At 42.8% G+C, this 13,695-nt stretch overlaps 1 protein-coding gene across 1 annotated transcript in view; it reads right to left on the reverse strand.

Moving 5' to 3' along the window:
* LOC133380727 (contactin-4-like) overlaps nucleotides 1-13,695 on the reverse strand; it is a 604,583-nt gene that overhangs the window by 35,405 nt on the left and 555,483 nt on the right. The window contains exons 13-14 of the mRNA XM_061618571.1: nucleotides 9,281-9,456; nucleotides 5,561-5,681 (exon numbers count right to left, since the gene is read on the reverse strand). Of these exons, the coding sequence (XP_061474555.1) occupies nucleotides 5,561-5,681; nucleotides 9,281-9,456 (297 nt within the window). The remainder of the gene's footprint in view (nucleotides 1-5,560; nucleotides 5,682-9,280; nucleotides 9,457-13,695) is intronic.

The raw sequence follows: 13,695 nt of genomic DNA on the forward strand, positions 1-13,695 counted from the left end.
AACGTTTGCTATTGAGCCCAGTCTGTCAGCATTAGGAAGAGTGAAAAATCGAAGTGCAGTGAATGCATGTCTTAAATTAATGTGAAGCGGGTGCAGAAGATATTGGGAACAAATAGGGTCCGTTTTAAATCTCCAATACCATGGGGCTGCATGAGAATTAAGTAAAGTAAGTCTGTCTAAATATTTACAATGGTTAAAAATCGTTTCTCGAAGCGTCTTATTTGAGCCTATAGTATAAAATTGCTGAGGAGTTAGGTGGTATCTGTGCAATAATTCTTCTATTTTGCTGCCCCAGATTTTGTTTGAGAAGGGGTGGCAAAAACAACATTTTAGTAATTCTTTACCTTGTATCGCGGTAAAGGTTCTTGCAAATCTCAGAAGAGCTAGGTGTATGTGGGCGCTGAGCGGAGGGATACCGATCTCTGCCCGAAGCATAGCTGCAGAAGTTCCAGGAGGGAGAAATAATAGGCGCTTAAGAAAGTTTGTCTGGATGGTCTCTAGGGTTGTGATAGATGCAGCTTCCCATCCCCAGAACGGTGCGCCATATATAACATGTGAAATTACTTTGGCCTCGAATATCTTTAAGGCTGGCAGAATCAGGTTGCCCCCGGGGGATCGGTAGAATTTTAAGATTGCCCCCACAGTTTTTATTGCTAGTTGCTTTATGGAGTAAAGGTGGTGTTTCCAGGAGAGGCTGTCTGAGAAGGTCACCCCCAGATACTTAAAGTTTCGGCACTGTTCTAGATTGTGATTTTCCAGAGACCAGCGATGAATCACGGGTCTTTTGCCGAAAACCATAATTTTTGTTTTTCCATAATTTATATTCAATCTTTCTGTTTTGCAAAGAGCATGTAGGCTTTTTATCATCTTTCTCATGCCAGTAGGGGCCAAAGAGAGCAAAACCATGTCATCAGCATAGAATAATGTAGCTACTTTCCTTTGCCCGATAGAGGGAGGGAAGTATTGCTGATCTGAAAGATTTAGAATTATTTTATTTACGAACAGATTGAATAATAAGGGAGCTAATGGGCAACCCTGCTTGACACCCCTCTCTGCCACTATCGGGGGGGGTCATGTTTCCCTGATGGTCAATCCTGACCTGAGCATTAGTATCATTATATAAGGCTCTTATAAGAAATAACAGCCGTCGGTCAATTCCCATGTTAAATAGTTTTAACCATAAGGTATTTCTATCCACTGAATCGAATGCTGCAGCCAGGTCTACGAAAGCTGCATAAAGATGTTTTACTGGGCCCATAATATTCTTTTTTGCCAGAAAATATAATGTGAGACAATGGTCTATCGCTGAAGACCCTTTCCTGAATCCAATCTGTTCAGGGGATATGAGCTGGTTTGTTTCCGCCCACTGTTCTAGTTTCTGGAGAAGGAATTTACCGTACATCTTGGCTATCACATTTATTAAACTGATGGGATGATAGATGCTGAGGTAGAAGATCTTCTGCATTACATCTTATTTTGTATCCCTGTTTTAAGTTTCTGGATACAATTTTATTTGGAATTATACTCAAAAATTGTCTCAGAAAAGATATTTGTTGTCAGATATTGGTCTCTGCACTGGGTGTTGCAAGGATCCATACAAACATGCTTTCAGACATAGCTATAAATTGTCATGGTCATGACATGACTTTAGGATAATTTTACTATCTATTTTATTCGTTGTTTTTCTTATCCCTTGTTTTATTTTTTAAAAACTTGATTCTGGATTTTATTTAGTCTGTTTTACGTACCTAGTATATTTGTATTTGCAAATGTGATTTGTTGTATACCTTTGAGCCTATCTGAATTTTTGCAATGGCCATTGGCCTCGAGCAGTAAAAGTTTGACCTGAGCTGATCTTGGATGTTGCAAGACTTTCTGCCTCCTTAATCCACCACTAACTGTGTGTAGTTATGAAAGACTACTGGCAAACGTTTGGGAGTGCCCATCCAAATGTGTGTCCCATTGAAAGTAATTCAGTACAGATAGAGGGCACACTTGTTTGGACACATATCTGAATGCAGATATTCACTCACATTATTTTAGTTTCATTGGATGGGCATTTGGATATTTATTCAAACACATATGACATTCAGAATCCAAAAGAGTGTTAAAAATGATGGAGCTAAAAGGCTGTGGTAGCTAAAACCTAACTGATTTATTTGGTGGTGAGTTTCTACAGGCAACAACACAACATATTGCTTGCCATCCTGGGCTTTTGTTTGCCGCCCTGGGCTCCTGCTGGGAGGAAGGGCAGGATATAAATCAAATAATAAAAAACGAATTCAGAAAGCTTATGCTAAACTAAAGATCCGAGTTAATAAGGTGTCACAGACTTATTTGCTTTTTTATCATCTGCAGGTTTATTTCAGTCATATGTAATGGTGCCGTGAAGGCGATATACTTAAAATGTATGCAGTCAGTATAACAGAAAGGAAATTTTAGTGACAACTAGTTTTTCTGCTCAAGTCAAGTTCTACGATAGAATATTTGACTGAACAGGCCATATGCCTTTCCATCACTAGCTGTCACCAGCAAGTGAGGAAAAAGCTCAAATGTTGCTTTCTTCTATCCAGTAGATGGTGCCATGGGCTAGGAATATGCCTTTTGAAAGAAGGGCGGGGGGGGAGGAAATTCAAAATGCAGGAATAAAGTCATTAACCGAATTCACTGGCTTCTTGCAATACATTTTCTTCTAACACACTCCTTGTAAAATTTAAGATTTCCTATAAAATGATGCATATACTTTCAGTTAAGAACTTCAAGTATTACAGATTTTAAATATTTAGCAGCCTAATTTATTGGTATTTAAACTGCTCATTGGGTCTTGTCCTCATTAAATTGAGTGTGCATTTAGTGCAGCAACAATATATCTTGCTCCCATGAGGGAACAGCTGATAAACCACTGCTGTCTTCTTAAATGGACAATGATCACATTTCCCATTCTCCCTCCTCCTCTCTCCTGGCTAGAGTTGGATGGCTTCTTCTCTGAATTTCTGGAGGTTAAGAACGGACCACAGCATTCATAATCCAAAAGCATAACATTTTAGACAAAAAGCATAGGACAATGAAATAACAGTGATGTTAGCAATTTCAGTCTACTTAAGACAGTAAACTGGGAATAAAAACAAAGTGACCAAACTCTCCTTGCCTAAAGGTAAAAGGGCTCAATTTGGCCATCATATTATTATACATTAGATAACTAGTCCTTCCTCTAATGTGAGTGGAATTCCCAGGCAATCATCTATTCCGGAAAAAAAACAGCAAACCTAAACTGAATGTACTTAATTCAGGCATATCCAAACCACTCCCTGGTCCCCCATCATTTTCAAGACTGTCTCTTTCTATATGAGCTCACCTGGGCACTGTGATTAACACAGAGGCTCTGTTATCTGTTGCTCTGTCATTTGAAGTATAGTCAGAGGGGGAAAGAGACACCGCTTTCTGGTTGTGGTGCCTAAGCTGTGGAACACCAAATGGTTCTGTCTACCTGTTTCACTGTTTGCCTTGCAGCATGAAGCATATGGGGTTTTGGACAGGGACTTGGACTGTGGTCATTGAAATTCTCTATACTGATTTTGCCTTGCCCCCTGCTGGTGCTCTATCTCTTGCTTTATGTAATATCTCTGTGGTGAGGAACCTCCTGTAGATCTAATTAGGCCTACAAGGCTTTACCACTTGGCCCGTAAGGCTGTTTCAGCCAAGCCATGCCACCTGTCCTACACCTGATATCCTATATTGTTCCATGCCAAAAGTGAGGCTTGTTAGTGCTTGCAAAGCCCTGTGGCTTTGGAAGTGCCACCATGATAATCAGTGCTGCAAAGACACAGGGCTTTGCCAGCACCACCAATCAGCTGATTGTCAGCACTGGCAAAGCCCTGTGCCTTTGCCCACACAGTTTGATTTCAAAATAAGTCACCTAATTTCACTGTGACATCAGGTGATTTATGGTATTGGTGGCCCCACCCAACTGTCAAAGTTGGGTTGTGGGGGTGGGTAAGTACTGGGCGACTGGCAGGATCCAGCTGTAACTACTGTGCTTATGCTTATTTGCCTTGAAGGTCTCAATTATAAAAGGTTGCATAAAAATGCTTAAATAAGTGAATATTGTCACAGTGCAGACTGGGGGGAAAAGGTTTTCTAATAGATGGCAGTTAAGAAAGTTAGGTTCTAAGCACATGACAAATATAGCATTATGGTTGTCATAGCATCTGCCAAAGAATCCTGGGATCTATAATTTAATGAGTAATAAAGATTCTGTGTTGGATATCTTTACCCTTTCTCACAGCACCACACTTCCCTGAGTTCTATGGGTGGTGGGAATGATCATTAAACCAGCTTAAGTTTGTACTGTGGTTATGCCCTAGTTTATGTCTTTGTAAGCCACCTTGAGGACCTTTTTGGCTGAAAGGTGGGCTAGAAATAAACTCTAACTAAAATAAATAAATCTTGTAACAACCAACATGAAAACCAACAAAAGCAGGAAATATGTAGGGACACACTATATCCTGAAATCTGACATTCTTTTTAGTGAACTAACATCTCACTGTCCCTAGTCAATAGTGCCATAACATTTTCTGGACAGAGCAAAATGTCAGAAAACAGAATTTAGTCTACTAGCACTGGACTATGACAAAATCACTGCAAATTTAGTGTTCAGCTCTCAACTACAAATCCATCTATATATTGATCAGCTTTAACTCTACCAGCAACCAGTTACAATTTGATTGAGCTTGGCTACTTGAATAATCCAGGCATGACCACCCTTAGACAACTGTTTAGCTGAAGTAGCCAATGTATGGCACAAAGGTTACTGGTTTTCAATTTTCTGTGTAAGCCATTATTTGCACATTACACCATCTGTACATTTAAGAAGCACTGACTGAAGTGGCCATTGCATGGGACAAAAATCATTAGTTTCTGTTGACATTTATTTCCTATGATGAGCCATCATTTGTACATTATAGCAGATATACATTCACGGAAGAATGCTTAAACTAGGGAAAGCAGAAGAACAGAGTCTTTATCCCTACCCCCCTTTGCTCAATAAAGTGACCCACTGAAGTGCCATAAAAAGTCTGATGAAGGCAGTATGTGCACATACACATGCAAATATGTGAAAGCGCAAAGCCTGCAAGGAAATTGTTGCTGCCTGACTCTTCCACAACCCCAGCTGAAATCACATAAGGGGAAACTCTGTGTTCACATGAAGCATGGATGTCAAAGTTTCCTTCCCACGGGTGAGTATAGGCAACCTCAGGATTTCTGAGAAAGCATATTGTTACATAAAAAGCTGCTTCTGTATACATCAAAATTCAGCAGATTAATGCTGACATCAATACTTAAATTGCCTACATAATTAATAAATTATTAATTATGCATATTGTTACAATTCTAGGTTGACTGTAAGACACACACCCCCTTGTAGTTTGTACAGTGGTACTTTGCGGTTTACTAGTTAGAGTGACAGTGAACTCTTTCAATTGGTACTTTATGTTATTATTATCCACAGCAGCAGTTGATGAACAGTAGTTTTGCAACAACAGCAACAAAATTCAAATACCTCTTACAATCAGGTCTGCAGCAGCTGATAGCTTGTCCACACTTGTTTGCACCATGCAGACATATTTTCCAGCATGATTCAGCTGGATACTTCTGATCATCAAATCACCAGCTGAATCCTGCTGATAAAGTAGTGGAAAGTGGTTACAATTACTTTTTAATGAGCTCTAAACATCATTATCACATGAAGGACACTGTGACTAATGGATTTATTTTACATCAACTGATGAAAACGATCACAATGAATACCATGGCCTATTTAGTATATGTGAACTTTCCTTGAAGATAAGAGCTGAAAGGATGGTTGCCTGTAAGGGACACAGGAACTTCAGCTCAGTCAAACTGTTACTGCAAATGTGTTTTGACAAAATGTAGGCTTTGCTGTGCCATGCTCCAGACTCCAATTTATAGCCTTCATTGGTATTCAGATGTCTGTATTCCTCCTATGTCCATTTAACAAGTGAACACCAGCCAAAATTAGGAGCATTGGCAGTTGCTTCCACAGCCAGCATTTCGATTGCCTGGTTTTTGTATTAAAAGGTCGTGAGGGCAGTGCTCTCTGAGGATACTTGCACCACCTAGCATGGAACAAGGATAATTTGTTTCTCCAAATGCCAAATGCTCATGTCTGATTGCCAATTGTATGTAACTAATTATGGTTCTGCATGATTGTGTGCCTCCAAAAATGTTTCCTCAGTCCACTAGGCACTGTGCTTAACAAGTCAGAAATCTTAGCATAAGATTGCAGTTGCAGTCTTTTAATTGAAGAATATTAATACAGAACACATTTCTGGGTTTGGGGATACAATTATGTGTAATTGCAAGTAACAGCTGTCGTTGCTGCTGCTATGCCCCCTGCAGGGCAGAACTTTTAAGTGATTCATTTTATCTTCCACAGCTTTTAGCTTTTCAACACCTGTCTTGACAGTCAAGGGATGGCAGCTAATGTTTGCAACTACAATTTCCTCTCCTGCTTACAGGATGAAAATCAGTCTGGCCCAGTGGGTACAGAATTTATCATGGATCTGGGATGGCTGAGTTCAAGTAACACCTGTTTTACATGGTAGCTTTAGGCAAATTACAAGCTCTCAGTCTCAGCTCATCTTAAAATGGCTGATGACCATTCAACATGAGGACTGTGAGGTTTAAAAAAAACACCCTGCAGGTGGTAAAGCTTTTTGCCAAAAAATAGTGCTTTATAAGTAATTGCCAACAACAGTGACAGCTGACATCTAGCTGATATTTGTTTTCTCACAATATTACAGAAATGCAGGTACAACTCTTGACCCCTTTCTTTTGGCAAATTCTACTGGGGCAGGTTAGAGGATGAGAAAGGGGAAAGGATTACAAGGTTTCTGCTGGAACCTTTTTATTTCTTATTTTCTGTTTTTAGCCTGAACATTTCTTATATGTGGGCTTTTTTTTTTTAACTTTCTGAAATCTACACATTTTCTACGAAGTTAAATGTTTGTGAAATTTTTTTTAAGAAAAGCTTTAAAATGAATAATATAGATTTAAAATATTTGACCAGCAAGACATTAAAGGCAAGAAAAACAGCCTGCTGTGGTCCAGCTGTATTATACCCATTTCCTATTTACATGCACATATAATTTAACATAGGCAAACAGAATAGAAAGATAGTTCAGATCTAACCTAAACCATAGTTTACTGCCACATGCCTGTGCTTCAGTAAGCCTCAAACTCATGTTCTCTCGCCTCCTTTCTTCTCTGATGCAGTAGCAAGGAGATCAGAAGCTTTCATTTCTTCTTTTAAACAAATCAGTTTCTCATCATGCACAAATTCAAGGAACTCTGGTTAGCTCAAATCATGGTTTGAGAACAAGCCATGATCATAAACCAAAGTTTGATTATGGCCTTTTCTCAGTAACCATAGTTCCCCTGAGTTCAGATGTAACAAGGAATTCTGGTTAGTTTAAAAAGGAAGTGAATGCTTCTGATCTCATGGTTGTGCCAGAGAAGAGATATTGGAGGAAGCATGCAAGCACATAGGGCTATAACTATAGTAAACTCAAACAGCATTGCATAATGTGGAGTAGGATAAACTAGATAGTGGCTAGGTTCCAAAAAGCTTCTTAGGATCAGGAAAGGTCCTTGTACTAGACCAGTGAAAGTTTTGACTTTCTGCCATTTCAACAGCTGTGTCTTTGGTTAAAAAGCAGTTTGCCATGCATGGAAAGCAGAGAGACGGTAGCTGATTGATGAGTGTAAAATCTCTTTGTAGTTCTATAACTAGCTCTACAGTTCTTTAAATTCTGGCCCAAGTTTCTCAAATGTTTCTGAATCCCCCATTCCCTTAGGAGACAGGAGTAAGGGATGGTGAAGAGAACGGCTTGGCTCTTCAGTGGAACCACAAGCATGGCTGAAAGTCTGCATCTGACAGACAGCTACAACAGAAGCAGGGGTTAAAACAGAGCCCAGTTATGTGGGCAAGCTTGATTATTCTGTGTTCTGATGAGAAGGGTAAAGACAAGGTGATGAGCAGTGGGCTCTCATGTATCTCCTATTACGCCATGAGAGCAACACATTTCCATATAGTAGTGACATGCCTTTTATGTGATATAGAACATTTCAACTTCAAAGAACAGCTTGCCATGTGCCATTTGTGATTATTGTAGTATATTATCCTAAATATAGTTGATCTCCATGATACAGAAGAGGTGGCAATCTGCCTCTCAGTCACCATCTTTGACTTCATGCTTAGCAAAAATATTTTTTTTAAACTGGAGAATGTGATGATGACAAATAACACAGTATACCGACAAATGATAAAGACAACTTCCCATTTGTTTCTATGTGAGTGCAAAGGCTAACATTTGTTACATTTTGCTAATGAGCTGCTTCTTCTGAAAAGCAAAGATTTCTGAGAAATTACTCTTTGAACAATGCAACTAACATGCAAAAATTGTCAGCCAAGTGAACCAACTAGAAAGAACCTTTCTAAAGAATTAGGCTGCAATCCTATCCCCCACCTCGACATTGCCTGGGGTGCAGTGTAGGATGTGCATACTATCTCCTCCATTGGTCTATACTAGTGGAGAGGAGTACTGGTGTTGGATTCCATTGCAGCAGAAGGCCCCAGCTGCAGCCAAATAGGTGGTATGCTACTACTGGCAGTCTTCCAGCAGTCAGTAGAAAGGCCCTAACACAGGATGTTTTGAAGGAGAGCATTGGAAGGTTGGGATCTGCTTGATCCTAAGCTCCATGGATTGCCCAAAGGATATGACCTATAGGGTCCTCAGCTACACCAGCCTGGAACTGGTGTTGCAAAAAACCTCTCCCACCTTCCATCCTGGTGGTAGCAGCTGGCAGGGTTTTGGATGCAGCAGAGGATCCACTGATCCATGCCTCCCTGGCCTCTCATTAGGATTGGTCAGTTAAATATATGTTTGTTTTCACAAAAGGCTGCTCTGTTCAATGCATGCATTCACATACATTCTTGAACAACTGTCAGCTTAAGGGAAAGAACTAAAATGGCACTATAAGCAATACAAAAGTGAACTATCTTACTGCTGAAGTTATTCTGTTGCAAACTACTACAGTTTGATGGTATAGGTATGTACAAACCCAGTGATGGACCCTGTCAAGACAGATAACAGAGTTGTGAATGCATAACTATTTCCATAAGCATATCTTGCTCACTGCTGAAATGCTCAGCATTCATGAAGAATAGCCTTGGTGGATTACTAATAGTGATACTTACCCCGCCAACTCTTTCAAAGTGATCCCCATCTTTTTCAAAGTCTATCTGGTGTCCATTAAATGACCAAGTAAACATAATATCTAGCGGGTGATCATGAGATACCTGGCAAGGCAGAAGAATACTTTCGCCAGCAGTAACATCCATGCTGTTAGGCGCCACCATAAACCGTGTTGGATCTGTAAATAATGAAGGATACCAAAGAGAATAACTCGCCTGATACAGCATTGATTACAGATTTTAAGTAAAACTCTTACACTGCTTTGAAGCTGGGTCAATGTAATATGATTTTAAGTCCTATTAATGACATCTGTCTTAACTGGTCCTTAACTGGAACAGTTGTAGTAGGAATAAAGTTTTGTATACTTAGTTTACCCCAGCAGTACGGGCATTAATAAAGTTTCTCCATACTGTACTGTCCACATTGGCAAGTAGAGAATAAACTGAGCCAGTAGTTTGGGCACCACAGAGATAAAAACGGAAATTCCTACTGTGAATTTCTATTCCCCTGTGGTTTCTGGAGGACAATCATTGGCCTTGGGAATGGCGCCTCCCTCTGGATCAGTGGGCTGGATCCACTTCAGATGGCTTCACCCTGGGGGAGGGGCCATCTCGCTCTCTCCAGACAAGCAAGATCACCCCTTCACACAAACCCGGATCACCTGACTCGAGTATTGGAGTGCATCCTTCTGATGTTCCCTGACTTGAACATAAATTGAAGGAGTAGAAAATTGCCAGGAAATCCCCTGGTGGCCATAACTACCACCCCACGTGTAAGGCGCTGGCAGAAGCTGCTAGCCCCTGACCTGCATTGCCTGAAAAACCCTGGAATGAAGCGGCGGGGGCTGTCCTCCAGGAACCCTCAGGAATAGAAATTCACAGTAAGAATGTCCGTTTTTCCCTGGAGGTTCGTGGAGACCAGACATTGGCCTTGGGATATATCAGAGCCCTTAACTAGAGTGGGATTCCGGGAGTACAGGTCACATCCTAATCACCCTCTGCAGTACTTTCCGCCCAAAGGCTGCATCAGCAGAGGCCTGTCTAGCAAACATGTGAACTGAAGCCCATGTGGCTGCCCTACAAATGTCTAGTATGGGGAAGCTACCCTTATATGCTGCTGAGGTAGAAGCCCCCCTCAAAGAATGTGATGTTAAACCCCCCAGGGGAGATTTTCCCAATGACTGGTAGGCCTGAACTATTGCCTCCTTAAGCCAGCAGGAAATCAAGGATGGGGAAGCCTTACATCCTTGGGAGGTCCCTCCAAAGGATACAAACAGTGCCTCTGATTTTCTGAACCCTGACGTCCTGTCCAGGTATAAACGGAGAGCCCTATCTAGGGTGTGCCATGCCTTCTCCCTACGGGAAGGATTCGGGCAAAATGATGGCAAAACCACCTCCTGAGCCCTGTGAAAAAGCGAATTGATCTTGGAAACGAAGGAGGGGTCTGTCCTCAAAATCACTCTATCTGCATGAAAAATACACAGCTGAGAATCAGAAGAGAGAGCCCCGAGCTCTGAGACTCATCGATCTGAGGTAATTGCCACCAGGAAAACCGTCTTCAGGGTTAGTAATTTTAAGCTGCATGTGGCTACTGGTTCAAAAGGACCCGCCCTGAAAGCTATAAGGACCCAGTTGAGGTTCCACAAGGGGAAACAATGGACCACCGGAGGGTTCCTCAGGCCCATCCCTCTGATAAACCATTAAAGAGTGGGTGTGAAGAAACAGAGAAATCTCCCCTGCATCCTAGTACACTGCAAAGGGCTGATGCCTGTTGTTTAATTGTGCTGGTGCTAAGACCCTTGTCCAAACCTGACTGCAGAAATCTCTGCAGATATCTGCCATGTTCCTGGAAGATGGGTCCCTCCTCTTCACCTGACATCAGATAAGAAAGGCCCTCCATGTGGAACTATATGCCATGTTAGTTGAAGCCTTTCTGGAGGCTAGTAAGGTGTCCAACACAGCCCCTAGGAAAATCCAGCTCCTTCAACCAGAACCGCTCAACCACCATGCTGTCAGTCGAAAGAGTTCTGGCCTGCGATGAACCACTAGGCCTTGCCTCAACAGGTCCTTCCTGTGAGGCAGTGTCCATGGCTTCCTTGAGGCCAAATGCATTAGTTCTGGGAACCATAGCCTCCTTGGCCAAAAGGGTGCTATCAGGATCACCTCTGCCCTCAACATCCTGATCCTCTTGCTAGTTTGTAGTAAGAGATTGAAGGGGGGAAAGGCATACAATAGGCCCTCCGGCCAATCCACTAGTAAGGCATCCACTCCTTGTATCCCTTGGGTCTGATACCAAGAGAAAAAACAGGTTGACCTGAGCATTGTGTCTACGAAGAGGCTGATGACTGGACAACCAAATCATTCGGTCACCTAATGAAAAACCTCCGGATGCAACTACCACTCCGAGTCGGAGATCCTGGTCTGACTCAGCCAGTCCGCCTTCACATTCCAAAGCCCCGCCATGTGTTCCACCTGCAGGGACAGCAAGTCCAGTTGAAAATGCGCTGTGCCGCTTCCATCAGGGTCCTTGACCTGGTCCCTCCCTGAGATATGCTTTCAATGAAATGTTGGTCCGAACAAGGACGTGGCAACCCCTGATGTGCGGTGCAAAGGTCAGCAATGCTAGCTGCACTGCCCAAAGCTCTAGCCAGTTGATGCTCTGCTTGGTTTCGTTGGTAGACCACATCCCTTGAGCCACATGCGTATCCAAGTGTGCTCCCCAGCCGAACATGCTTGCATCCATCATCACTATTTTGCGAACTGGGGATTGTAGACTCACCCCCTGTGCCAATCGATGGGAGTCCAGCCACCATCTCAATTGTTGGCGTAGGTTCTGAGGAACTGGTATCAACATGTGTTTTGACTGGGAGATCTGGAGTTGAAATGGAATTAGCCTTTGAAGTAACAGGCAGGAGTGGAACCAGGACCAGCTTACTAAGTCCTGACAGGACACCAGCATGCCATGTAGCTTGGCCAAGGTCCTCAGATTTATCGACTCTGAGGCGACCACCTTCTGTGTTAGAGTCTGAATCTTGGAGACCCTCTCTTTGGTGAGCCGGTTCTGGAAGTTCTTTGAGTCTATCAACACCCCTAGAAACGAAATCACCTGCAACGGTACCAACATGGTCTTGTCCATGTTTACGACGAACCCGTGCATCTGAAGGCACTCCAGAGTGGTTTCCACATTCTTGTGGCACTGAACTCGTGATGGTGCCGTGATCAATAGGTCATCTAGGTAAGGGTGTAGCCTCACCCCAAGAGTTCTCAGATGCACCACCAGAGCCACCAGGAGCTTTGTGAAAACCCTGGGGGAAGAGGTGAGCCCAAAGGGGAGTGCTCTGTATTGAAAATGGTTCTGACCATAGCAGAAGCACAGGTATTTTCTGTGTTCCCTGTGGATAGGAATATGAAGATAGGCCTCTGACAAGTCTATGGACGCCATCCAGTCGTTCTGCGTGATGGCCTCCAAGATGGACTTGACCGTTTCCATCTGGAAGCGTTTGTAAGCCACTTTCTTGTTGAGCCACTTGAGGTCAAGTATTGCCCTGGTACTCCCATTTTTCTTCAAAACTAGAAAGAAAATGGTATACACTCCTTTCCCGTTCCTGACTTAGGATAGGTTCTATTGCTTGGTTCACCAATAGGTGACTGATGTCCACTGTGAAGTTCTGGTGCTTGTGTGGATTCCTGGACCTTGGTGTGGCTATAAATTTTTCCCTTGGTTGTTTGGAAAACTCTAGGGAGTATCCGTAGGAAACAGTTTTGAGGACCGATCTGTCTGTTGTTGTTTCTGCCCCCAATGGTGCCCTGAACTGAAGACGTGACTTCATGCCGAGGGGTCTTTCTTTGCTCCTTTCTGGAACTTGCTTCCAGTGGAGTAGGTGGATGTGTGTTGGGTGAGTGAGAATGATGCTCCTGAAGGTTTATCCGACTTCCCCCAGCATTACTTGTAGCCTCCAGATGAACACTGTTTGCTATAAGACTTGAAGCTCCAAAAGGACTGCTGATGCCTGTGCTTGCAGTAGTCCTTCTTGGTGCTCAGGTGAGCTTTCTGCTTGTCTTTAGTTTCAACCAGCACCCTATCCAGAGGGTCCCTGAATAGCCTGGACCCATTAAAGGGGTAACTTGCCAAACAACTCTGGGAGCCCTGATCCACCTCCCAGCTTCGTAGCTAGATGTTGTGTCGTGCTACTATGCTGGCTGCCATTGCTCTAGCATTAAACTATAGGGCATCCCTAGAGGCATCTGCTTGAAAAGCTGATGCTATTGAGAGCTTCTTCAGCCCATCCTTGATGTCCTTGGGAACATCCTCTCTGGACGCAAAGTATGCAGGCCCGAGCCATCACTGATGTAGCTGCAGAAGCTCGGAACACAGCTGCCTCCGCTTTGAAGCCCCTTCTCAGTACCACTTCCACACG

The sequence above is a fragment of the Rhineura floridana genome, chromosome 3, assembly GCF_030035675.1.
Source record: "Rhineura floridana isolate rRhiFlo1 chromosome 3, rRhiFlo1.hap2, whole genome shotgun sequence".
In the NCBI taxonomy this organism is placed as follows: Eukaryota; Metazoa; Chordata; class Lepidosauria; order Squamata; family Rhineuridae; genus Rhineura; species Rhineura floridana.